Genomic DNA, 27,946 nt, shown 5'->3' on the forward strand with positions numbered 1-27,946 from the left:
ATCCATTAAGACTTTATTTTACAGTTAAAAAAGCGAAGATTTTACCCAGTTTCTTATAACTTGGTTCCAGATGCAGCAGAATAATTTCAGGAGTATAGTGGATTGCATGGCTTGATGAGTAACAGATGTTTTGGCAGAAAAATGGATGGCAATACACCATACAGACATAAAGTAATAATGTTATGTTTACTTATGCATTTTGTAGCTACACAACTAGAATGGATTGAATTTAAATTATGAACTGGACATAAATCCATCCTTTTATTTATTAGTTTTTTACTACACTGGTGTAAAAACTTTTGAAGTCAAATTTCCTTAGATAAATAGACTGAGCTTAAAAAACAAATTGTTCTCATTATTAAAAATAAATACATTAGTTTTTATTGGGTGGACATTTGTGCAACAGTTACATAATTTAAATGAAAACGAGCTTCGTATCTGAATAATCTTTTTATATTAATTAAAATATGTGTACTAACAACCAAATGTTTTATTTCTTAATTTTCATAGCGAACACAAACTGCCAGCACCCTTAGTAAAGTGACCTTTGCCCTTTACGTCAGCACAGCGTAACGCGCTGCGTCAGCCAATCAGGAAGAGTCCCGTTTGGACGTCGTAAGCTTGATGTTAGCTAGGTAGCCTGTTTGCTAACGAGAACGAAGATGGATTCTCCCATACTGGTATGGTTTCCTCATGTGTTTCTTATTACATAATATTGTTTTGAGAAAAAACTGTTACAGTAATAACATATTAATGACCTTACTTAACAGTTTAGTAAACATTTGTTTTCGTAACGGAAGTAGCTGTATAACAGACCTAAGTAGCATAAGCGCTGGCTAACCAGTCAGTTAGCCTCCCCGTTCATTGCTGATGTGGAAGTCGAGCGTAGTTTTTATGAGTTGCTGAACATTTTGGATAGTTTTAAGACATTTTACATTCATTTCATGATAAACGGTTTATTTCGTTCAATCAGCACACATATTTCCGCCCTGATACTTACTATTTTGTTTTATTCTTCCTGTTCATTGTGACATAAGTGTTTAATTTCCTATATATTTGGTTAAAAATAAGAGGAATGTTGTTGTTGTCTACACAGGAACCTTCCTTGCATACCGTCAAAGCTGTACTGATTCTGGACAACGATGGAGACAGGCTTTATGCCAAGGTAACCGTTTACATAATTGTTATTAAGAATGTTCATAACTCAGAATTTCCTAGAATATAAATGATTTGTTACATAAAACAACCTCTTAAATTGGTTGATATATAAATAGTGTTTTTTTTAAATGATTTCTGAAAACATAAATTTGTAAACCTAAAGTTTTATCAGGGAAGGATGCATCAACCGGATATGTTCTTTAGAAAAACTTGAACCCGTTCCCTCGAAATGGTAGCCACACAGGCTAACCAACAGGTTCTGTCCTATACAATATACTGTACAATGGCAGGAAATTAATTATGTTATTAAAGTTAACCCAACAGTCGGGGCTACAGCTCATAAGCGAAATCAATTTTTTCAAATTTCCCCTTTCATTTGAGGACTAATATTTTCACCTTTTTTTTTTAATCAATGTGTGTTCAATATTTGCGACTATATCCCTTTTTTATGTTTGAAACATACATTTATGAATTTCCTGATTATAGCAGCATTTCTGTCTGAATAGTGTAAGAAAAGAAATGGTTGTATTTAAATAGAATAGTAGAATATTGATTTGATGCTGCCAAACCTTATAATTTTGCTTGTGTTTATTCTTTATTTATTGATAATGCTTTATGGTGGTGTTTAAAAAAGTACTGGGATGTTTTCCCACCACTGCACATCTTGGACATCCATAGCTCAGTTTGTCATCAGTTCATCGCGTTTCGTCTTCGATAGGGCTGAAACAATTAATTATATTAATCGTGATTAATCGATCATTGAAATAATCAACTAATTCAGTAATCGATTCATTGTTAACTGGAGTATAGAGACTCTAAAACTTGCCTTTAACTGACAGAGCGACCCACTTAGAGCAATAATTATATCAAAATTGGGAAAAAATACATAAACATTTTGCGTTTAAGATTGAAAAGATGTTTTCGTCTGTCAATATGCTCTATCCAGAACTCTTGTTGAAAAGTTCTAGTTTCGCCTGGTTTGATTTGTTTTAGAAATCTTCTTTGAAGAAACTTTGGATATCCTATTATTAATCAATTAATAAAAAAAATAAATAAATAAAATCAACAGATTAATCCATTTGCAAAATAATCAGTAGTTGCAGCCCTAGTTTTCTATACACTCTCATAACAGATATACTAACTTACTGTGTAACACCACTGGCTGCAATTTTTATTAGCATATTTCTTTTTATTGTTTGTTTTGAAAGATTGTTTTACAAGCTTATTAATAGCTTGAATGTTTTAGCCCTTTCAATTAAAGTTACCTCCCAAAGGGGATAATTGAAGCAAACACTAGTTTTTGAAAGTAATATATATGATTTGTGATTTTTTATTATGAAACTAAACAGATGAAAAAGAAAAAAATTTATCAGTTTTCTTAGGGGAAAATATTTTTTAAGCTATTATCACTCAGACCTCTTAACAGGATTTTTTGATTGAATCTCCTATTGATAAACGTACATTTTAGGAAATATCTACACACTTGGTTGTAAACCAAAATAAACCTAAAAAAATAAGGAAGCAAAGTTTAAAAATGTCAAGAGTATGACTATGTTGCACATTTCTAATATTTATTATTATTAGCATACCATTTAAAAAAGGGCTACAGATCTTATGGCTATATTTAGATATTCTATATTAATACACTAACTTAATATATATCTGTCTACAGTATTATGATGACACATACCCAACAGTAAAGGAGCAGAAAGCTTTTGAGAAGAACATATTTAACAAGACTCACCGAACAGACAGTAAGCTCTACCTCTGTCCATTTCTTAAGAACGTTGTGGTTTTTGTGGTGTCTGATTATATTTTTTCTTTGTTACATCTTTAAAGGTGAGATAGCATTACTGGAAGGCCTGACTGTTGTGTACAAGAGCAATATAGACCTCTTCTTTTATGTGATTGGAAGCTCACATGAAAATGAGGTAAATTTATTGTTGAGATTATGCAATGTACCTTTAAAGATCTTTCTGAAAAAGCCTCTTGATTTGAAACCATATCTATCTATCTAATATCTTTTTATTGTTTCCTTCTTTTGTCTGTAGATTAGAATTACATATTGAAATGAATAAGAACTAGCTATTAATAGTGTTTTACCTTTTACATAAAGTCAAATGTTGCCCATGTTATTATAATCCAATGGCTTTAGGATCCTGAACGAGTTTTAACATACTTTTTTTTTTTACTTTGCAAATTGATTGCATTAGTTTTTTTTATTTATAGTTGGAATAGAGCTTTTAATGTTGTCTTTTTCTCTGTTCTCTGCAGCTTATGCTTATGGCTGTTCTAAACTGCCTTTTCGATTCCCTCAGTCAGATGTTGAGGTATTGTTTTAGCTGAATATCAGTCGACCATTTAATATAGCATTCTGGAAACTCTGCTTAAGATGCATGTTTGTTTTTTTCTGAAGAAAAAATGTTGAGAGGAGAGCTTTATTGGAGAATATGGAGGGACTCTTCCTGGCTGTCGATGAAATTGTGGATGGAGGGTATGTACAAAATTTATATATATATATATATATGTTTTAGTAATTGATTACTTATTAAATGTAGTATAGTATAGAGACTCTAAAACATGCCTTTAGCTGACAGAATGACCCACTTAGAGCAGTAATTATACCAATATTGTAAAAAAAACATATCAACATTTTGCATTCAAGATTAAAATACACTTTTTAATTCTGTCCAGATGCCCTATCCAGAAGTCCTCAAGGGGAAAAGTTTGAGTTTCACCTGATTTGATTTTGTAAAAAGTCTTCTTTATGGAACATCTGGCTATCCGATTATTAATCGATTAATCAAAAAATAATTGACAGATTAATCTATTTTTTGAAATAGAATTAGTTATTTGCGTCCCTTTAAAAAAAAAATATATATATATATAATATATTTATACTTTTGACGGATAAATCTGTAGCCACATATCTTTTTGTTTGTGCTTATTTATGGAAATATTTGTGTTGCTTTCAGGGTGATCTTAGAGAGTGACCCGCAGCAAGTTGTGCACCGTGTGGCTCTCAGAGTAAGCTCTGCTTAACACATCCTCTAACAGAAATATTTTAAGTAGTATCTTTGTTGCAAGTGTGAAAATAATATAATTTTTTCTTGTAGGGTGATGATGTACCTTTGACAGAGCAGACAGTGACCCAGGTAAGAAAAATACCCTTATTTTGATTCTCATTCTGCTGCAAAGTTTAAAATCCATCAAATTATCGACGTTAAAATTCATTTTGAAAGAAACTTGAATAAAAGGTCTACGTCTTGCGTCATACTTCTTTTCTCCTGTTTTGTTTCGGCCCTGAGGCTGCCACTTTTCGTTGCCTTATATGCACAATAGTGTGCATTATAACTAATTATTCAGTGGTAAGGCAGAAGGTAGCCGGCGGTGGTTCCTGTCTTTTAGTTTCTATGCAGCTCGGTCTGTCTGAGGGTGTGAGCTCTTCTTGATTAATGTTGTCATTTAGGAGGTCTGAGATCGGCCAACGCCATTCCATCTATTGCAATGATTAATAGCTGTGTCCAGTCTTGATGTTTTATGGTTATGATTTGGCTTTCATTCAATCAATTAAGATGATTAATTAGGTCTTAGTAATTTCGTTTCATTTATATCACTTAGTCATTTTTTGCTGGATATTTTTAGAAAGTGTTCATTTTTTATCATTACACAAGGTTACATTCATTTAATTTGTTTTAGAGCATTTGTATGTTTGTTACATTATGGTTAGTCTTCTGCTGTGGCCTTTTACTGTAAATATTAATTAAACCTTGTGTGTAATTAAAAATATTTCCTTTTCACAGGTGCTTCAATCTGCAAAGGAACAGATCAAGTGGTCACTTCTCCGATAATTGTCAGTGTTACCAGGGAGCTGCTGCTCAGCACAGACCATATAGCACTGATCTCCTCCAGCTTACATTTCGTTCAAAGCTGTGAGCTGTACAAATGGCTGATCCAGTCACTCTTTGGGACTTCTACTTTATAAAGTTTCCTTTTTCATACATTTTTTTGCTTTGTTATAATTGATCAAAGTGAGGATAAAAGGTGTACATTCCAATAATGAATGCCCCGTTCAGATGATTGTTTTTTTTTCTCCTTTTTTTTGCTGTTATCTAGGAATGTGATTAACTGATAAACATCACAACCTCTGACACCATTCCTTGTATTGCTCTACCCTGATGTATAATCCTTTCAACAGCATGCTGTCATCCACAGATTACTGTAAAAAGAATAAAGTTGGGTAAAGTTGACATTCTTGTTACTTTCTGAAACCAGTACTTCCAATCATTCCACAATATTTTGAATTATTACCCTAATAGGCTGCTATTGTATGATTTTTTTTCTAAGCATTTTCAAATATTGGGGAAAAACACAAATGTTTCATGTTCTAGATGGAACATTTTTTTTATTCATATTTCATACCCTTTTATATATATATTTTTTTTAAATCTTCTGTGGAGCTTGACTTCTTAAAAAAACCTTAGTGATGCCTTTTCACTGAAGTGCAAGTGCTCCATCTCCTGGTGTTAGGGTTGAATTACAAAGTTGACTAAAATTTTTGTAGGAGAGGAAGTGCAGTTTTGCTGCTATAATTAAAAGCTGATGTGGAACTTTGTCAAATGAAAAGTTTTACGAGATACTTTATGAGTATCTTTCTACTAAGTGCTAGTACATGCATCTTTGATGCTATGGAGCCATAATCCCCATACTGTAACACACTTGCTACCTTTATTATTTTAAAAACATTTATAAATGGTGGCCAGAGAGGGATGCATGAAAAAATGACCATCAAATCAAACAGTCCAAATATATATAGTAGATTATAAAAAACACTTCCATTCTAGGTTTTCTCTTTTAGGTTTAATTTGTGTTTTTAACAGATCTTTGCTTGAGAAGGAAGCATAGGTTTAACCCCTACAGGTCATGTGCATTCTCATGTCTTCTCATCAAATCTACAAAGATTACTTTATATTCTTAAAGAATAAGATTTTAAATTAAAAGATGACAAATACAAATCAGTTTGTCATGTTTGGAAGTATAAGATTAAGGGTTCATATACTGTGTTCTTACAAGTTAAAGGAGTTTTCACAACCATCTGTTTCACAGCATTTATTAGCAAAACGTTAGCCTGACCCATAAAACATTTGGCTTGGCTCCATTTTGTCAGTCCTTCAGTTTGTTCCTCTTTCTGCCAGCACATGGCTTGAATCAAGGGCTGAGATGATGCTTACAGCTTAGTGTTAAATTGACAAAAGTCAAGACAATAATTAATTTAATTTTACCCCATTATTACACATTTGTTGTTACCACCCTGCTGGTATGAGTACAGCTTCTGTTTAAGTTTTTAGGCTTCAGCTCAAGATGTGGCCGTAGTTGGGGGTTTGAAGGTTAAAAGGACAAAGCCAGCTCATGTAGAAAGCAGTTTATGTAATTAGATAGAAATCCCAGCCTAAGCACAGAAATGAAGGCATAGTGTTAAAACAGGATCCAGCTCGGGATTCTTGTCCAAATTCCCACTTTTCATTGAGATGAGACTGCGGCACAATCGACAGCTCAGTGACTTGCCGTCATCCAGTAATTACAGTTGCACCATCATAAAAAGCAGCCAGGTAATTTATTTTAATTATACAAGAATGAGTACAGCAGTTAGAAGCGCCATGGCCTGACATACTGTACATAACATGCAGTAAAATTGTCAGAGACGTATGCGTTAGAGTCTTGTAATTGATCGATGCATACAGTGAAGGAGTTGGTCCTTTCTCTTGTATTGGTGGGGGGGCAGGGCTGTGAAAATTAGTCAATAAATTCTCCTCATCTGCAAGCCTGGAGAGTCTTTATGTCATAGTCAATGGGCCCCAGCGCACATTCAATAGCATGTCCAGGTAAACGGACACAATACAGGCCAACTATGCATGCATGGAGTAGTACTTAGACCACCGTGCACAATTAATAGCACCCACAGTAAAGATGTGTTCAAAGCCTTACAATAAATTGTGGTTTTATTGCACACAGTGTATTCTTCCACTAATAAAAAAAAAGTAAACCATTAAATAAATGTATTATTTATCATTAGGTAGTTATTCCGGAGTTGAAAAAAAACAAAGTAATAATAGCAAAAATGTAGGCATATAAATGGAAAGAAACACTTAACTTTAAATAGCAAACAAACATGCAGAAAATTTTGAATGAACTGCCTGAAGCAAACAGGTTATCAGTCCTAATTTCAGTCTCTCCACATCATACGTTTTGAGTTTGTTAGAGAGCTGAGAAGAAGCTCTGTGTGAAGGTCTGATTATGGGAACATTGTGGAACTGCAGAGTTGAGATGGTTCATGCCTGTAAAGCAACGCTCAAACACAGTATTTACTGTCATTCAGTACCTTGCGAGGGTTCAAGTGCAATTTTCAGATCTATTCTTCAAGCAAAGCATCAGAGTAGTGGTTTAAGGTTGGGTGTAAAATGATCTATTTTCCTGTCCTGGTCAGACTCTGGTAGCAGTATTCATTTAGCAGCACTTACTGCTTTTTCTATCTCTAATTTTGACAAGAAACTTTTCAAGAAATTCTTTAAATGGTGATGTTTAAACTTTGACTCCAGCTCTTCAAAACGTCTAAGCTTATTTCATTGCTTTTGTGGTTTCATTAATAACTGAATCTTGTAGAGTTGTAATAGGCAAAATTTTGTTTTAATCCAACATTTTTGGATTAAAACATGACCGTGATAGTATGGACACTTCAGCTCAGTGACAATAAGGGACTGTGGTTATGTACTGACACATAATTTCCTTTCATCAATATGAATTTGATAAGAGATGTTTTAGATGTATATGTTACTCTACAGTACATCTGAAATAAAACGGGTACACCATTTGTGGTCTTTTTCACACTAATTTAGAGCTATAAAGAAAAATGTCACATCCTGCATAATCTAAACCACTTTAGCAAGGTAACAGATAAATCTCTCCCCTTTTTTTCGATATTCAGTCACCATACAATGATTAGCTGTGTCAAATAGCAGAGATCAAGCCGCAATAAATTAATGTCACAGTTACAGCAACCACATTCTTGAAAGAGCTGTACAGCAACACCCAAATGAACAAAGATGACAGATAAAATCATCAATACACGAAAAAACTCTAAAATTGAAAGTAAATTATATTTTCTTGTTTGAAAATAAAGCATTCTACTTCAACCAATAATTTTGGAAAGATTTAATTTAGTCTCAAATAAGTGCCTACAGGTAAGATTGGAAACTGTTCTGTTATCAATACCCATCAATGAGTTGCGTTGAAAAGCTCAGCTACGAAAATATAAAGAAGAAACATAAGCATTTTTTTTAAAAATGAGAACACCTTCGTTTCTGTCGGAGAATATGACAAAGCTTTTTAAAAAAAAGTAAATAGTTAATCTAGTTACCTGGAGGCATAATAATACATATGCACAAGATACACCAATGACAATACAGCAAAAAGCAATAACCATAATGCTGTTGCAAAAACATTTAGTCATTAAAAGCTGCTCAAAGTGCAGGCGGTTGTAAATGTGTGCATGCAGAGTAGAGGAGATATGTGCCCTGGCCTGCTCCCCCATTGCCTTCACAGCAGCATTGTGGCAGCCTGACATGGTTTATGGCCCCAGTTGCCCTCTCTGGCTCTGTTTATGGATTCCCATAGAAAAAAGAATCATGGCCACTCCAAGGAAAGCCAGCCAAAAACAACACCTCCACCATTGCACTCCTGCCTGCCTTTGCCATAACTCAACTCGCTATTTATGTTTCTAGAAAAAGGAGAAAAAAAGTTTTCATAGTAATGACATAAGATGACTGTAAATTCTGATGATAATGTTTAATTTTTTTGTGTCGTTGTAAAATAAAAATGTCTCCACATGGGTGTGGTTTATTGGATGTCATAATAAGTTGAGTGCAAAAAAAATGTGGGATTTAAACATTTTTTTTTTTTAAGAAGAACAGCTCCCAAATTCAAATTCACATAACCATTTATTCCTTAGTGGTACCTGTAAGATTTAGCTCATGAAAATGCTCAACTCTGATTGGATAATGAAATCACATCGCCAAGGGAGTTGTTGGTTGAAGAACTATTCCATCAGATGTATTTTCGATCTGGTGGGCTTTTTATACGTCCTCTAGCTTATAACTCTTTTCAGAAAGCATTGGAATATAAAATCATAGAGGGGGGTTCACTTTTCTGGCTTTACTTAAATGCACTATAAGCATATACTGAGCTTATTCTTCGTCTAAAAAAAAAAAAAAAAACCCTCCAGTGTTAATCTTTGTTTAGGTTTGCTTTGCTGCAGGGGGAATTCCACAGTGTTCTAAACTTGCACAACTGGGGAACATCTGGTTGGATGGGCTTTAACTGGACTCTGGTTTACCTCCTGCTTCAGACCCACACAGGCAGGCTGTAATCCATAGGGCCCGCTGCTACCGATTGGAGCTTTGTCCCAACAGTCAGAGGTTACAGCTGTTATTAAACAGTCAGTACATTTTTTTTTTTGGTGTAGATATAATGCAAAAAGAGCACAAAAAGACCATCAGTCAGTTTTTTTTTTATTGTAAACAGTCAACATCAGACACATAGAGTACATGGTGGTTGCAAATCTTTATGGGGGCAATTCCTTATCTTCAATTGCATCTGGAAGCATAAAAAAAAACACTTTTTTTTTTGCTATTTTTGCTGCAGTATTTGCTCTTTTTTTGCTTTGTTTTAGTCTTCTAAGACAGATTTCCCTGCATACCTCCACCTTACCTCTTCCCCCATTCACTTTCCTAATTCTGTCTCCCCCCCTCCCTCTGGATGGATTCCCCCAACCACACCAAGACACCGTTAACAGAGCAGCCCAGACAGATTTACAGCCATCGTCTCTCCATTGGCCGCCACTGTGACAGCCGAGATTTAAGGCAGACTCCTCATTGGCCAAGGCGAGACAGGTTAATTTACTGCTGCACTGTGATTTGATGCCTCCTGCCTTTGAACTGAGTTACTGCTCTGTCGCTCATAGGACACAGAAACGGTGTCAGGTTGCAATCGTAAAAATCTTATCCCTGAAGGGATGTGGCACTGGAGTACAATAGTCCTTATATCACTAGAGCTTCTTGCAAGCAAAGAGCTAGAACAGAAAGAAAGAAGTCTCCGTATACAAAGTTCTTCATTTAATAATGCTTTGAATAAAACATCATGTCTGTACCCAAGAGCGTAATCTGATTATGATTCCAAATGAAAGAAAAGATATTTTCCATGTCTGCAGAGCAGGGATGTTATTTCTAACCCCTTTTTATTTTAGCATACCCATGCATGAGTTAGATTTTTTCCACTTATTCAAAATTCCTTTGTCCTGTATTCCTTTATTTATTGCAAAAATAATAACGTCTCAATATTTTAAACCTTTTTCTGGCATCTATTGGAGCATCCTCATAGCATATGTCTAGCATATGTCACCACTTCCTTTCAGTTGTTATTAGATTAGCAAGGGTCCATTTTGGTCTTTACTTTGGTAAAATCATAGTGTGGTATACAACAACAACAACAGAGTACAGATAAAATAACCTACAAATCTGAAAGTGCAGCTAACAAAAACTGCAGAACCACAGCTCCAGACCGGAACTATATTGCCTCACAGCAAGAAGCTCGTCTGTTCTTTCTAAATCATTTTTACATTCTATTCATACAGCATATGTATCCTTTTCACCCAAGCCTTCATTCTTCATCAAAAAATGTCAAAGTTTAGGTTAAGTTGTCTTTATAAATAAGCCTTAGGTCTTAATATGTGTTTGCATAGTTGTAATATAGTTGGGCTGATAATTTGTCCATGTTGTACCTCACATCTCTGCCCATTTGATACTAACGTAGGCACCCGCCTCTCCAAGACATAGACTAGATTAACTGGATGGATACAAAACTTCTAATACTAGTAAAATATTTTAAGGAGCAATTTAATGCAATGTTACTACTGTAGATATTCATGATGTCCTTTCTAGTTAGCAGATCATTACCTTCCAGGATAAGTTCAGTGTTCTATTATTTATTAGTTTTTAGTTAAATATTAATGTAAACAATATGCTTTACCAGAGTTATGTTTTTTAGGGCATTCTGTGAACTTACACTGGCTCACCAGTAGGTGACAATGAATAGAGTGAAATACCCATTTACAAAGCAAAGGCATGTTTGTAACTCCATCATTAACATCTAAAAGTATACAATTAAAAGAGTAGATGTATTGAACAGCTGGCTTCTACATTTATTTTTATATATGAAAAGTTAAGTTCAACAAGTTTCTTTTGTTCACTTTTGGGTCATGGGATCCTAAACAACAAATTAAATCACTTTATCTCAAAATGGATCTGCAGCAGTGCAGTCATAGTCACTATCTGCCTGTTATATCGGTTCATGCAACACCATCATCTATCTGCAGCCTATCTCTCCATCAGCCTGACAGACAAATTCAAGATGATGCAGAATGTGGCCCTGTAACGGCCTTGACCCAGGGAAATCTCTTAAGGGGAAATAGCATAGGTGCCTCGCCTATCAACCCCAAACAAATTCATGCACCGTCCCCCCCCCATTGCATTTCAAACCCCCACCTTTTACTTTCACCCTTCACAAGCCGAGGTTGTGCACTCAAGTGGAAAATTGTTGAAAAATAAAGAGACGGAGGAAAGCCCTGGACTTGCCTTGTCAAGTGGGATTGCACAATTTCACGAAAGAACTTGATAACTTTAGGGTTACGCAGTTTACCCGCCCCCCCCGACATCGAGCCATGCGGGAGAGAGAAAACAGGTTCTACATCTTAGAGAGACATGATCTCTCTGAACTTTTAGAGGTGATGGATGGTTTTGCGGCACTTTAGAAGAGGCTGTGACAAATATGCCTTTATAGAGTTAACCATTACTATAGGGCCTTTCTTGCACAATCATGCTATATTCAAACCCTTACCTTAATTATTCTAAAGTGCCAATCAAACATGAATCTTTGGACTTATTTCATCTTTCAATTTTAAGCATACTGGAAAAAACATTTAAAATGGGTAGTATTTTTTTTTTTACAAATCTTTTTGCAGAAAAGGAGATTGGTATATGACTTGATACCTTTTACCTGATCCTGATAAAGTTGGTATTCCGGATCTAAAAATTATGGCTTCCTGAAGTATGCCTTTCCACAGGATAGTCACCATGCTCCATATTCAGATGGAGTTCTCATAGTGAAGACAGTTGTGTAGAGTGTAACAAAAAAGAAACATTACGTTCTGCTTTTTTCTTATCATGTTCTGGGTACTGACAGCCAAAGCAGCCATGGGAGTGACCCATGCACTGGTATACAATCATCAAACAAGGTGTAATTCATCTTGTGGTGGACATGTACATGGAAATGTATCAAATAAGTATCAAATAAGCACCCTATTAAGCTCAGAAATGTCTTAATGTAAAGAAATAGGAAACTTCCAGGGATTACTAAGATAACATTGATACTTATATCAACATTACAAAAGTTAGATTTATGTTTTTACCCAAACTGTCCATTGATTATCAAGAAATATTTTAAAGGTGAATTCAAAACTTTTCAAATTATCTGTGCAAGAATATTTTTTTTCTTGCCCAGAAAAAAAAAATCATAATTCTAAACATCAGAGACATACAATGGCAAGGCAGAAGTTACATGTGCTTTTATGGAAAATGCTGAAAAAATATGCTGAAAGTGAACATGTGAGCTGATGAGCTGAAACTATTGGTAACTTATGCACACACCACTGAGTAAGTCTAATATGAGAGTGAAAACAAAAATAGAATTTCCGGAATATAAGAAAAAGGGCTTGGCTCTTTGTCACCTAGAATGGGCTAAATGTTGATTCATTTCTAAAGTTAAGATTATCAAATAAAATCAAATGTGGCATAAGAAGGGAAGTTAAAGGATTTTAACTACTGTAGATGACCCAGTTAGCATAGAGAGCAAATGCCTGACTCATCTTATGGTCAGCATGCAACCACTGGTTACACTTTGTTCTGTACTTTTTCACTACTTACTTTATAACATGTTAAGTATTTTGATCTCAAGGCAAAGGTTTGATAAATCAATAATAATAATAATAATAATAATAATAATACATTTTATTTAAAAAGGCGCCTTTCTGGACACTCAAGGTCACCATACAAAAGCATAAAAAAGTGTCAGAAAAAATAAAAATAAAGACAGCAATAAGCAATAAGACCAAAAATAAGTCCTAATCCTTTTTGCTTGTTGCAGAGGTAAGCATTACATTAACAAAGTGAGTGCCTTAGATATTTCTTTTCTTACCTCATGGATCATTGTTGATGCATTTATGGTTTAATTTTGGCCAACCAACCATAAATCCATACATCCATTATCTGACACGGTTGTCCCAATTGGGGTCGCGAGGGGTGCTGGTGCCTATCTCCAGCAGTCAATGGGCGAGAGGCGGGGTACACCCTGGACAGGTCGCCAGTCCATCGCAGGGCAACACAGAGACAAACAGGACATACAACCATTCACTCACACACTCACACCTAAGGAGGATTTAGAGAAGCCAATTAACCTAACAGTCATGTTTTTGGACTGTGGGAGGAAGCCGGAGTACCCAGAGAGAACCCATGCATGCTCAGGGAGGGCCAACATACCATTGATACAAAAGATCAAAACCGCTCCATACTTTCTCGGTTTTTGGACTATCACTACTGTTAAATAGCTTTAAAATCAAATACAATGCCCTTTCTTAAGACGTTTTAGCCTACTTCATGCTGACATTGGAGGTTCAATATAATATAATTCTATTTTACAGTTCATTTTTACAATAAGAATGTGTTCATGAAGGCTTCCTGCTGTGAGTAGTGATTAACTTTGTATAGAAAATTGAATTTATACATTGCTTTGTTCAACATACAGACAACTAAAAGTCCTTTACATTACACAGCACATTGATAGACTCAGCAGTTTTATCACATTTGAATACTGACATACAGTATCAGTCCATTTTTGCCCAAGGGATGCTCCAACATCTGCTCAGAGAACAGCCACAACCATCTGGAATTCCTTCAAAACCCAAGGTAAAAAAAAGGGACTCCTCCATTTTTTTCAATCCCAGATATAACTACACTACACATCCTGACTTTCAAAGTACAATAATGTGGTATAAATGGAAGATGGACTAAATGTAATTAATGTTTTTTTTAGTCATACTGACCACTCACATTGCACTACAACCACATTCCCTCATTTCCTTTACAGACGCTTACACAAATAAGCTAATAATGAAGAATTGTTCTTTTTGATGGTGCTTCTTAGAGTAACAACAGACCTAAACACTCTAATATAACACCATGTTGTTTATCCACTGTGAACATAGTCTGATATACTGTATGTATGAGGTTTATGGATTCTGACTTCGCTGGAAGTTGATTTCTTGGATGAATATTCATGATCTTGGCATATCTAAATGCATGTAGGCCAGTACTAAATTTTCCCCAGTCGACCGTCAGATGGGTGATAGCTTTCGCTCCTCTTCTCCTCTGTGCCATGTTTTGAGTCCTGGGAGTGATATGCAGATGCTAATTAATCTTGTTGAGTTACACTAATTAGAAAAGTAGTGGCACACATTTGAATATGGGCCAGTTTGAGGAATGAAATGACAATGTTCCCATCTAAGAGGTTTGTTGAGGGAGACAGCCCCCTGGTATGTTTCCAAAAATGTATTCTAATTTTTTTAATCCAGACAGCTGTGATAACTCTCTATAAAGAACACTGTTTAAAAAAAAAAAAAGCAAAAACCGTTTCAGACCAATACCAAAAAACTGCTGTCAGCCAAGACGTGCCTCGTTTCACACGGCCAGGTTTCAGTTTTGCATCTTTAAAATTTTCATGTTGATGCAATACCTTTTGGTAATAGCACAGAATGGAATAAAGCTATAAATAATTTATTTATGAATCATTGCCCGAAGTACAAGAGAACACTGCTGTATTTTGGTAATCATTAATAAATAATCCATTCCCCCTCTCTCTGCTCATTGATTTAAGTGAACTCTGGATTTATAGCAAATTTCCTAATGTAATATAAAAATAATTGAGCAAAAGAACAGTAAATTAAATTAATCATTTCATATTCCAATTGAAAAACGGAAAAGTTTAAAATCAGAAAAGTGAGTGAAACAATGTTCACACACATTTCCTTCATTTTCAAACATCATTATCATTATTATTTTTTTTAGATTTCTGCAAGACATGCATTGGAGTTGTGAGAGCCTTAAAGGACACATCTGTGAAGACGTTGCAGAAATGGGAACAACTTGGAGAGAGAAATTGACATTTTAATGGAGAGCAGCGGCACCACCACAGCTGACGGCCATGCAGCACCTCAGACAGCTTAAATATCACAGCTAATTAACACAGAGAGGTAGGCTGTCACAGGCATGATGGATGCTTAGAGGGCACAGATTGTTGCTTTCAACCAACCAACGATTCCTTTATTAATCAAAGCTGGAGATGAAAAGGCTCTCCCACACCTCAGGGAGAGGGAGATAGCAGGAGCTATTGTTGGGAGGGTTTCAATCACTTGCTGTGAGCCCTGTAATGTGTTTGAGCAGGGTACAGCCAAACATTTGTAGGGAGACAGAGTGTTTTCTTTTTGCTTTGCGCTTGTTTTGGTAAACCGCTGAACCACCACTTTGTTAACAGAGCCACGGTGTGAACAGGCAGCTTAGATTTACTGATTGTAAGGGAGATTTCCGCTTGGAGGATGTATTTTTTGTACAGCACTGACAGGAGAGGGCACATAGAAGGCCACTATCAGTCTTTATGGGGAGTCTTCCTCCTTGACGAAGGGAACCAGGCTGAGAACAAGGCAGCACTCCCCCACTTCACCTCCCAACTGACTATATGATCAGTCAGAGATGATTTCAAACCAAGATGATTTCAGCACTTTGTGCATGAAGATGGAGTGTTATCTCATCCTCTGAGATCTCCTCTCCATCTCCCTCACTTAGGAAGGCCCTATTTAAGTGCCAGGGGGCTGTGGGTCCCGTAAATCAGGTGGCAGAGGGAGGGGATGTCTCCCATGGGGGGGAGAGCACACTTCCAGCAGCCTTCAGGCTGATCTCATCTTACCTATCCTAATACAGTAATTAAAGAAGAAGTCAATAACAAAGAGAAAAGTGCTAAAGGGTATGATCTGCACCTCCTACCTCACAACTAATTTGCTAATACAGACACTAGTGCAAATACAAGGTTATGGACTTTTCACCTTCGTAGCCAAAGAATGTGAGTTTAACCTAAAGGATTGTAGGGAAACTATGAACCTTTCCTTACACAAGATGTGTTTCCACTTTACTTCAGGGCAAACAAATAACACTTTTCTTGATGTTAGTCAGGGTTACTTCTTCTCAACTTAATGAGTTGAATTTAAGGATAGTATCTGCAGCCTTCAGAGATTCATCCCCCATTTTTTTTAATTGGGTAATTAATTGTTTTCCGTTTTAACTGTGCAGTCATGGAAAAAAATATAAGAGCACCTTTGTAATTAAAAGAACTGATTATGCAATCACTAACTCCTGAATGCATTATGTGATTACAACAAAAATACATCAAGGAATGCCTAAAAGTAATGTTTTGGCAGTAGGCCAGAGCTATAGATAAGAGAACTCAATTGATTTTGGAGGATGTTAAGAAAAAATGGAAAATGGTGAGATATCAACTCTTAAATGTAACACTTATGAGATATTTGTTTTAGGATTATATTCGTCAAAAACAGTTGTATCTTGAGTTGTACCTGGCATCAAAATAAACTAAAAAGTAAAGGATTAACAAGGGGGATTTATGACATTAATATTATATCATTATTAAAACAACTGCATAGGCCTATTAAGTTTTCATTTATATACAGAGAAAAAAAAATTAGCCAAGCCATCACAAAAAAAAAAAATGTACTTACATTATTTTTTTTAAATCCTTTTAGATCATTTATTTTGATTCAGAATATTATAACATTGACCTATATACCCAATCTTATAACTGTAGCATGGGACAGATTTTTTACCACAGATTAAACCGAAATATCTAAGATCTGTTTTAGAGGCATTTTTAAGGAAAGTTCGTACCTTTGCATCATAAAGATGGGTTAAAATTGTCAGCCCAACAATGCATATTATTACAGATGGACAACTTTATAAAGAAAAAAAGGGTCAGTATAAATAGAAAAGTGAAAGTTATCTTGAAAACAAAACCATTAGATCTTCATTATAAAAAAAAAAAGAACTTGATAATGAAGATCTAATGGGAAATCAGGTAAACAAAAATCTAACTACTGTAAACTGCTAAACTGTATGGTAAAGGACAGATTATAAGATGACATTTTACAAGTTCCATATACAACAGATACACAAATTTACATTGCAAGATATTGCATGATGTATACAAAGCGACATCAGAAGGCTCATAAAAAAGGGAAGGTTCCTTCTAAAGAATATAGGGCATGTGATCTAGTTACTTTAGTGACAACTGTCTCATTGTGAACCCCCCTCACTGTAGACATGTCTGCATCAGCGATTGAATCAATACTCCAGATACTACATACTTGTGCACAGTGCAAAAGCCGAACCTACCTGTGCTAATTTCTATGTCCAAGACTTGCACATGGAGCAGTGTAGCTGCACTTCACTGGATTTTTAATAGCTTTCCAGCTTAGAGACCCTCAGGTATGAGAAAACACTATGTGCTAAACACATAGATTTTAGCACATGCTAACCAAGTAACATTGAATTAAAATAGTGATTCTATCTAACTAAACAGTGATGTATTCAGAGTCAAGTCAGTGTGACAAAAATACACCACATAAAAGACTTTCCCACCTCAAAAACATATTTCTTTTGGCTTTTTTGATTTGTACATTTATAGGGGGGATATATAATCTGTGTCTGCTGGTTATAGGGAGGGGCCAACTGAGCATTTGCAGTATCAGTATTATCAATAAAGTCAATAAAGGCTTGTTGCAACCATTACTTGCTCTCACTTTTCCCTTCATCATTAACTAAACTACTCTATTATAAAAAAGTTTTGGGGAAAAATCATGTCAAGGTTATGCTTGTTTATTTTTTTAATTATTGGGTAAGTTGGTTTGATTTACGCTTTTTATTTCCTACTTTCGTGAGAGTAACAAATGCATAAAAAAAAAAAAACTGATGAAAAAAGTTAACTTTCAAAACTTTAATTTGAAAGCAAAGAAGCTGGAGGAAGAATGAAGATGCAGAGAAATAAAGATGCAGGGGGGGTAAGGTGGGAATTTTTGGGGCCATGTTATCTGCTGGTGTTGGTCCAGAGTCTGATCAACTCTATAGTCAGCACATCGAGGAGGTTTCTGAGAACTTGACACTTTTCTAGTCTAGAAAACAAACTACCATGACCTGTGAATCCACAAAGGCTCTACAGAGTAATGCCAAGAGAAGGGTTGGAGGCTCAAGAGTCAGGAGTCTTGCATTCAAATGATACACAGAACAAATAAACGGATCTGATTTCATATTTTAACTTTCTTATAAACTGAATTTCAAACTTTGATAAGCTATGTGCGGTAATCAATATTATCAGAACATAAATCTTAAAATATGTCCCTTAGTTATGAATTATCAAGCAGTTTCATCTTAAACAAATTGAGCAAATATTTTTGGTGATTTTTAAACTTATTTTAAAATTAATCAGTTTCTTAAATTTTTGCAGTTTGAAACCCTAGATTTTCCTGCTGGGCTGAAAGTAATGTCCTCATATGGTCATGGCTGCCATCTGCTGACATAACTGGGGCATTACTTATTTTGAAGAAAATGACAGTTTACAGCCTGAGCTATATTCAACCTATTCTGAATATCAGTCTGGGTTATCAGATAGATGATCTACTGTAAAATAAGTAATCTTTATTTACAAAGTAAATGTCCAATAATACTTTTTGTTGCAGCAGTGTACATGAGCAGCCTTTACTGTTCAAAAAATAGACAACAAAACAAAAACCTTTACTGGGAGCTAAAACTGACCTTGTTTCAATGTTGACACGGCAAATGCTGAAAACCTTTATTTAAAAGTAAATAAAAAAAAAAAAAACTTAAAATAAAATCTATACAAGCTTATTCCGCAAATACATGCAGATAAAACAAACAACAAAAAACCTCTAACTAAGAGCTGTTTTTTAACTGAAATTTCAAAGATAGCTGCTTTCATGAGACTACAGACTATACCCTTGTAAAAACTCTGGTTCACTTTTGGAGTTCAGGTCCAAAAAACTCTATTTCCTACACCTAAGACAATTTGAATATATTTATATATATATATATATTACCTTCAAAAGCTGTAAAATGTAAGGGAGAGGTCCTATACTTTAATCTACATTGCTAATAGCAATAGAGTTACCCAACTATGACAACATTTTAGTCTACATAACTGTTTAAGTTACACGTTGCATCATGACTGAACCAGCATCTTCGGTCCAGTGATTACGGTCCCATCTGAAGTCTTTCCCAGCAAAAATCATCCATCTTCACTGAAGATGCTAAAAGTGTAAGGGACCAAAAAAATAAAATGACACTGCAATCAGCTGATGGGCGGAGGCCAAAACTGGAAATCTATGAAGGAATTTTGGCTTTAACCATTTCATTTGATATCTGCAAAGGTAACAAGCAGGAACCAGTGGAGAAAAATGACCAATACTAAAATAAACCGCAGGACTGGCACCAGTTTAATCTAATAAGCTTCCATACTGATAACCTGAATGCCTCTATTAGGATAAAAAGTCTGTTGAAGTCACAGGTGTCTTTGCTTCATGAACAGGAAAAAAAAGACATCAGCTGAATCCAAATGCATACCCTAACGTCTAAACCACTATATAGAGCAGGGGGCTTTATAATGGACTTTATGAAAAACTCTCAGCTGACCATTCACTAGACATTTGTGACCCCTATATAGTGCTCTATAGAGGGGTTAGGGCAGACGTTCAAACACAGCCATCATGTACTAACAGAGAATCCAGATGTAATGGTTCCAGGGTGCTTCTTATTGCAGGCATTGAAACATCTGTCCCCCCCCCCCCAAAAAAATATGTTGAGCCATCTAAATGTCATGACAGAGTAGCAAGCAATATCAAGGGAAATCCACTTTAAAGTAAAATTAATCCATATGATTAGCCATAGGTGCAATAAGTCTGTGAATAAAAACAATAATTTGACGTTTTTCAGGTGATTTCTTTCTGCAAGACCGTGTAGCTGTTTTGTCTTAGTTTTACAGATGAATCAGCTAAGAGTAGTGGTGGGAAAATAAACTAAAATAAAAAAAAAGTAGTGGTGAAAGTACCACTGGTAAAAATAGTAGCAGGAAACACTAATCTAAGTGAGAAAAAGCCAAGTAGGTTGGAAAGTTTCTTTTAAGAGGAACCCATAATCCAAGCATGCCTTCAGTCAGTTTGAACATTAAATGCAGTGAGACTGAATGCAGTAGGTTGAATATTAGATTAATATAAAAATAACATGAATAAAAAAAACCTTTGGGGAATTTCTATTATATTTTGAGCAAAATTTTCCAATTATAATTTGCTGGATGTTGACCCTACAACAAAATGTTTGTGATAAATCGTTTCTATTTGAGTTGGATGAAAAAAGAAATCTGCTCCATGCATCAAAATAATCGACTTTCTTGAATTTTGTGTAAATGAACCGATATAAATACTTTACATGACGAACATATCAGCAACCAGCTGTAATGCTTTCTTAACTGTAGAACGCTGATGAAGGATTTTTGATTTTGAACTGAAATATACTGAAATTCCACATTATTTCATTTGAGTCTGCCCTGTGAAGTGGCAAGCAGGAGTGGGTTTGCATGTCGTTCGAAAGGATTGCAGTTCTGCAAAGTACCAAGCATTGCCTTTTTGCAGTTCACCCACTGCCATAACCTTATGTCCAAATCAGTTCATCTCTGTCTGAGCGTCTATGAGATGTACAAACTCCACTTCATAGTTGTTATGAGTCTTCAGCTAAGGTTGTTTTAAGGGTAAAACTCCAGTGATGTCGTGAAGCTGGATGCTGGGATTCGGAAGCTGAGGGTCAAACAGTGAGACGGTTGCTGGAGGGGTGGAGGGGACTCCAAGAAGCTGTATGGGCAGTTGAATCCTGGGAGTACTGGTTCTCCTCTTTGTTCACACCAGTCGTACACAGTCGCCTGTGTCTCAGCAGCCTGTCAGTCCGAGAAAAGTTCTGCAGAAAGGCAAACAAAATCTTTTGAGAAAATGCAGAAGACAACAGCAGCTGTGGGATTTTAGTTCGCCATAAAGTTGTAGAACATCTCATAAGATTGTTGTTTGCAAAGGAAAATATTTTAGACAGACCTGATGGCATCGATCACACTGATAAGGCTTCTCTCCACTGTGCACTCTCTTGTGTCTGTCCAGGTGGTACCGCTGGATAAACCGCATATCACAGGCATCGCAAGCATATGGCTTTTCCCCTGGAAACAATTGCAGAAGTGAACAAATAATCAAAATTCTCTAGAAGTTGCTGCTTTATAAAAGTTAAACTCAAGGAAACTTCAAGGCAGATTAATCTCACCAATTTTTTATTTTATTTTTCCAACATCAGAAACAGAAAACTGCCTCTAAATTCTCACCTGTATGCGTGAGAATGTGTCGTTTAAGGTGGTAGCTGCTCCGGAAGGCCCCGTAGCAGTGATCACAGATGAAGTTCTTCTGAACTCTTAAGGAACTGTCATCATCCATATCCATGTTTGGAATCAACACTTCCACTTTCTCCTTCACTTTGTGGGACGACTTTTTGTGCTTCTTCTTGGGCTGAGAATTCTGGTTTGTCTGGACATCCTTCCCATCAATGATCCTTGATGTGTGATACTCCCCATCTTTGCGGATAAGCTTTGGAATAAGAGAAACATAGCAATGACTGGATATTCAAATAGCTGTTTGTCATCCTGAACTGCAGCAAATAAAATATACACTAAATCTTTAACATTTAAAAAAAGCACATGTTATAATCCAATTTGGAATAAACAAGACAAACGTATTTGTCGACAATGAGGCTTATACTGACTGGTTCCAAAGGTGGAGCCTAGTGATGGATAAAAAGACTTCCTGTAAAGTGCTGGAAAACAAAAACTGCGAAAACAGAGCTCACGAATCTCTGTCTTTCCAGTTCCTCGCTATGTTTATCGAATGCAAGCAGGGTTGTTTTAGCTTATTATATCAGGCATGATTGGTGCGTTGTTATGTACACTGAGCTCAACGTCATCAGGTAAATTTGCGGATCAACCTGGGTTTGGTGTTCCCACTGCATGCCGATTGGAGCAGAGCCGTTTTGAAGGCATTTTTTACCCATGTCACTTGCAGAGGTTGGATACCGGTAGGCCAGTATGAAAGGGGTATAAATTTCTCACTCAGCATTTCAGTTGTCGGTAATACGCTTAAAGTGGGTTTGCCGCCACATACAAAGATAAAGAGTCATAGCTGGGATGAAATATTGGTTAAAAAAAATTGTAGTTTTAATTTTCTAAATATCCTTCAGCCCCACAGAGGGACAGGATAGTTTGGAAAACTCTTTCCCTTAATGACTAAAATTATGATTTAAATACAACTTTTTTTATTTACTCATTTATTTATTTACTGCCTGAACAAAGAAAAGATAAAAAAAAGCAAAAAATTTAAGAAATGTGAAGGGGTAAATGCCTTTTCACAACAATAATGCAGTTATTGGAAATTACAAAACACTGTAAATCATTATTAACATTTCCACATTCTTAGTCCTAGACCAAATGTGTAACTAAATGGTTTTGAACAGAGCGAAATCAGAAAAAAAAAAAAAAGCAGTAAAAAGTAGATATAATAACCTTCAGGCATGGAGAAGTGAGCTGCATTTCTCTCACCAGTGGAGGACAGCTTCCTTCAGAAGCATGTCCCATGTGACTGTGATGACCTTGCCCATGGTGAGATTGGTGCCCTTGATGGTTTAGGCTGTGCTGCGAGTGCGTCTGGTGGCCCTCAGGACTGGACCTGTGGCTGTGACCTGAGGATGACATCATCTTCTTCTGGCTTGGGATGTTGTTGGCTTGCATCAGGGCCATGCTGGACAACACCGCCTCACAACCCAGCAACCCAGCCTGGCAACACAAACAGCAACACATCAGAGCAATCAGAGGGGGAGGCGAGGTTGAAGGACTCCTCATAGAGACCTAGAGTAAGGGAGAGGGGAAGCTGTAGGTGGAGGAGGGGGGGTTAGTATTTGGAAATGACAGAACAATGCAATCGTGAGGGTGATTTTTGGAGATGAAGAGACTTCCACTGACCCATTTCATATGGTCTCGAACTGAATTGGAATGGTGTGTCATCGCCGTGGTTTGAATGCGTGTGTGTTTGAGGGGATAGAGGGGGGGCTTCACTCAGGATGAGGGGGTGACAGGAGAGACCACAGTCCCCCCCAAATCATCAGGGGCCAAAGCCTGAAAATAAAGGCACACGGATGGATTTGTAACCAAGTATTTAGGTCAAACCTTAATGAGCACTTCTTATTGGGTAAGAAGGCCTCAGGTTTGGCACACATCAAAATGGAAAAGAAAAAACAGGTTAAATCAAATATAAAGAAATGATAAGACAATAAAATAAAAAAATGCATCTGATTTTTTTCTTTTAATGTTATTATTATTATTAAATATGTCCCAAGCATTGGAGTATAAAACAATAGAAAACAAAAACTGAGCTGGAAGATCAAAGCTGTGCAAAAAAAAACAAAAAAAAAAAACTACTCCAAATTCACACTTAACTGAAATATGCTCAATTTGAATTACCTGAATAACCAACAATTATAATCTAAAGGAGGGTAAGGAGATAGATCTGAATTCATAATATTTGCATAACTGGGTAATTTAACAATCTGTTTGTCTTTTAAAATAATGGATACAGCTTCTTTGACATCATTTAAATCAGGCAACCTTTACTTTTCTTTATAGTGAACAAATACAGATGAAAAAAAGGAGTAAAGTTAAAGGTATAATTTGGAAGAATGAAAAAAAAAATACAGTTCTTACTTTCACCTTGTATTTTTGCCAAACCAAAAGTGCTTATTAATAAGATTGTTGCACAGAAGCAAAGCTAACAGAGAAAGGGGATAAAGCAATGCAGATTAATTGTATAACAGTCTGGCATCAGTTCATGAGAACCCACAGTTGTTGCAGAAACAAGCGTAGGAAAATCAAAGTTTTTGAACAACTGCCAAGAGAGCTAACAACACAGATGGTGATATGATTATGTTAGATCATTTCATAAAAAAACAACAAAAAACCAAAAACATTTCCTGCATCCAGAATGGCTAAAGAAGAGGGATAAAAAAAGAAAATTGACCACCTTTTCATGTGAAAACAGCTACAAGCAATACAAATCTAAATGCTTCAATAAAAAGGATTCCACAAGATGTATGTATATGTGTTTATACAACGGTTATCTGGTTCCTATATCATCCAGAAGTGGCAGCGTAACATATTTTACCTTCTAGGTCCCTGAATATCAAATGTAACAAAAACATTTATTCGCATCAGCTGCTGTATTTTTCTACAATGTTTTAATGTTTAAAGTGTGACACACTTCTTTTCCATGAACTGTGTTACATTCTTCACTGGTTCATTATTTCATAGTTGCTCAAAGTTCTAGAATCTTTAGGAGAACAAGTCCTCTAACTGTAAGTTCAAAATGAAAAATTCCTTAAAACCCTGTAAAATGTACAAATACAATACACTATACAAAAACAATACACTGTAAGTGCCTTGCAAAGATGGTAAAACATCTTTAAGTTTTACCAGTCCATCATCTAACATTCAGTGTTTCTAGTTGTGGTGAATGCAAAACATCAAACACAAAGTAGCTAGTAACATTTTGAGCTATAAAAAATTTTTTGTATATAAATTTTATTTTTTTCATTAAATTTGTTCACTTTTCCTGTATGTTTCTTTCGGTTCTGACGATCTATAGACTGACCCCAACCGGTTCCAGTTGTATTTCAATCACATATAGACACAAACCCAACTGCTGCTGACTATAAAAAAGTCCATCAGTCCCTTTCATAGAATGAACTGGCTCAGATGTTTCTGTGATGACAAAGTTTCTTGATTCTTTTGCTGCCTTTCTTTTTTTTCTTTTCTTTGGATCATATTGCTGGTGTTTAGCTCTATTCCCTTTCTTTCCAACTAGCTTTAGACACCTCCCCAATAACATGATGCTACAACGTACGTTTTTCCTCTGTGGGGACGGTGTTTTTACGCTGATGTGCAGTGTTAGTTTTCACCAGGTATAAAGTTTTGCATGCATGCCAGGAAGATGAACTTTGATCTCTTCTGACAGAAAATGCATTTAAGGTGTCTTTCACATGGCTTAATGCAAATATATTCAAGATAAATGAGGTTGAAATTTCTTTTACTGTTGATTTTTCCCGTGAATTTTACATCATGTCAATATTTGTGTAGCAAACCTAAGTTGTGGATCTTTGCTGATTTTCAAAAGCTTCTTGGCAGCTCTCTGATTAATACTCTAGCATTAAGTTAGCAATCATTAAAATAGGCAGTTATGTGTTGAGTATCCAGCAGGAAAATGAACAACCATCTCAGTCTTAGTAACAGTATTTCCTATTTTGATTGATGGCTTTTATAATAGGATGCTCAAAAATGCATTATATACACACATATATATTTATAATTTTTTCCCCCCCTAATGCTGTTTAAATTACTACATCAATATATTCCTGAGCACTTTAGTGTTATTATTCTGTCTTTTAAACTACTAATCTAATATGGACGCGTTTATACACAGCGTGTAACTCTGGATTACATTTTGGGATATCAGAGTAAAAAGAGGCTAAATGCAAAGGCATGTCTTATTTTTAAGATGCATTGTTTTCCTCAAAGGAAAAAAAATCGTTTTATTTTTAACTAAACTTTACATTAACATCCCATTTGAATTACATGAAGATATGTGATTATAAAATGCCAAAATTTAAGAATGATTGAGGCGTACGAATTATGGTGACCATATTCCAAATCCCCTAAATAGCTTTAATAAAATGTACTAGAATGGCTCCATTTGTCGTTTATTTAAGAACCATTTATAAATTCGTGCTTCCAAGCAATCGTTTTACATTTTAAATGACCTGTTCAGAGATAAATGCTCATTAGCTGTAAAAACACGCATTATAAATAGGCGTAAAACAGGCTTTAGCTAGAACTGATAGCGCTTGTAAGCGATAGACAAAGCTTAGATTTAAAATATCTTTCTGAGTCCAATGTAATGACATTAGCAAAGACCACAGTATCCCAGAAGCTCTCCAACAATAAAGGCTTTGGAACAACTCTGGTGTAGCTACACTGGACCCCCACCCCCCGACACAGACAACAACAGCCAAGCAGCAGGCAGGCTGGCAGGGCGGGCTCAAAGCCTCCCTCGTCGGCTGCAGCAGCCAGAAACGGCCGAGAGGAGAATTTCACGGAGCGCAGAGAGCTGCGGATAGAAAACACCTCTGAGTAGAACGCTTACCTTTCGAATTATACGGTTTTTAGGAACAATATTTCTTGTCGTGGTTCCAATTTTTTCTCAGTTTACAAACACTGACAGGAAGTACTATCACCGGAAGTGCTCCCCGGAGAGCGCTCTGGTTGGTCATATGGAGGAACACGTGACCTCTGACCGCCTCTTCGGTTTGGGGCCATACGTGTTTAGGAAAAAAAAAAAACATGGGATAGATAAATTTAAGAAAAATAAATAAAGGTTTTCAGGTATTAGTTGTATTGTATTTATTTGTTATATGTGCATAAATATGTAAACATTTAGCAAACTAATTTCCTGACTAGTAAAGACATTCAATACAAGACAAGTATATTAAATGAAAATACACAGAGGCGTAGCCAGAAAATCCTAATAGGGGTGGCCATTCAATATCCAATGAACATTGAGGAGTGGCCGAAAGGCACCAGAACCTCAGGGTCAATCTACACTGTTCCAACAGGAACATGCACAACATCCATATTTTCTAAATAAAGACAAACTTTACTTTCCTGCAGCCTTTGCTAACAAATAGACGCATATATTTAAACATCTATGCTGTGTAAAAAAAATGTAAATGTATAGTGGGCAAAATTCTTTTAGGTTTGAGTTCTGGGTCGAACATATTTCAGTTGTCATTACCTACTTTTATCAATAACCATTCTGCATAAAAAAAAAAGATATTTAAATCTACTAACATCCACATTTAATAAATTTTCATGTTATTAATAAAGTAGTTATTTAGCTATGATTTCACTGAAGACTCCTAGATGACTTGCAGATGCATGCAATTTTTTATCTTTACCCCAAATAATTAAAAAGGTAGTTCTGAAAAGAGCATGAATTCTATATCTATCATCTTTAATGTTTGTATATTGATGTGCATGATTAACTGTAGTGTTTCTGTTGTCAAGTAGTTGTTATTATATTAACATATTGATATTAAAAATTTTAATGTTTAATAAGTTTGAACATTCCCCTTCAGAGTATTACTGCTGCCACAGTCTGTATTAGAACCAAAAATGATAGGGGTGGCCAATGATTGGCTAAGGGTGGCCATGGCCACCCCTGGCCTCCCATCTAGCCCCGCCCCTTAAAATACAGGGAACAAAGATAAATGTAAAGAAAGTCAGACATACCACAACACTTATTTATTTGTTCATCTATCCAGTTGTGATGCAATATGTGTGATGTTATACAACTATACTTATAAAGCAGGTT

General features: G+C 35.8%; 2 protein-coding genes across 6 annotated transcripts; one reads left to right on the forward strand and one right to left on the reverse strand.

Annotated features, from left to right (window-relative positions):
* Positions 1-573: 573 nt before the first annotated feature.
* copz1 (coatomer protein complex subunit zeta 1) lies at positions 574-5,408 on the forward strand. 2 transcript variants are annotated; one of them, XM_015385549.1, is made up of 9 exons: positions 574-680; positions 1,097-1,165; positions 2,831-2,912; positions 2,998-3,089; positions 3,433-3,488; positions 3,575-3,652; positions 4,134-4,185; positions 4,275-4,313; positions 4,962-5,408. In XM_015385549.1, the coding sequence occupies exons 1-9, from the start codon at positions 663-665 to the stop codon at positions 5,007-5,009; spliced, it is 534 nt and encodes a 177-aa protein (XP_015241035.1). In that variant the 5' UTR covers positions 574-662; the 3' UTR covers positions 5,010-5,408. The 2 variants fall into 2 exon arrangements, with proteins under 2 accessions (XP_015241035.1, XP_015241028.1); XM_015385542.1 differs by lacking the exon at positions 574-680 and having other exon boundaries at positions 1,076-1,165.
* An 11,723-nt stretch (positions 5,409-17,131) lies between these two features.
* LOC107092122 (zinc finger protein 740-like) lies at positions 17,132-26,819 on the reverse strand. Of its 4 annotated transcripts, none has more exons than XM_015386455.1 (6): positions 26,720-26,819; positions 23,491-23,643; positions 23,071-23,304; positions 21,808-22,066; positions 21,530-21,648; positions 17,134-21,398 (listed from the first exon to the last, which is right to left on the reverse strand). In XM_015386455.1, the coding sequence occupies exons 2-6, from the start codon at positions 23,530-23,532 to the stop codon at positions 21,249-21,251; spliced, it is 804 nt and encodes a 267-aa protein (XP_015241941.1). In that variant the 5' UTR covers positions 23,533-23,643; positions 26,720-26,819; the 3' UTR covers positions 17,134-21,248. The 4 variants fall into 4 exon arrangements, with proteins under 4 accessions (XP_015241933.1, XP_015241916.1, XP_015241941.1 ...); XM_015386438.1 differs by having other exon boundaries at positions 17,135-21,398; positions 23,035-23,304; XM_015386447.1 differs by lacking the exon at positions 26,720-26,819 and having other exon boundaries at positions 17,132-21,398; positions 23,071-23,398; positions 23,491-23,633.
* Positions 26,820-27,946: the final 1,127 nt, after the last annotated feature.

This window comes from Cyprinodon variegatus, unplaced genomic scaffold (assembly GCF_000732505.1).
Source record: "Cyprinodon variegatus isolate N-32 unplaced genomic scaffold, C_variegatus-1.0 Scaffold16, whole genome shotgun sequence".
Classification (NCBI taxonomy): domain Eukaryota; kingdom Metazoa; phylum Chordata; class Actinopteri; order Cyprinodontiformes; family Cyprinodontidae; genus Cyprinodon; species Cyprinodon variegatus.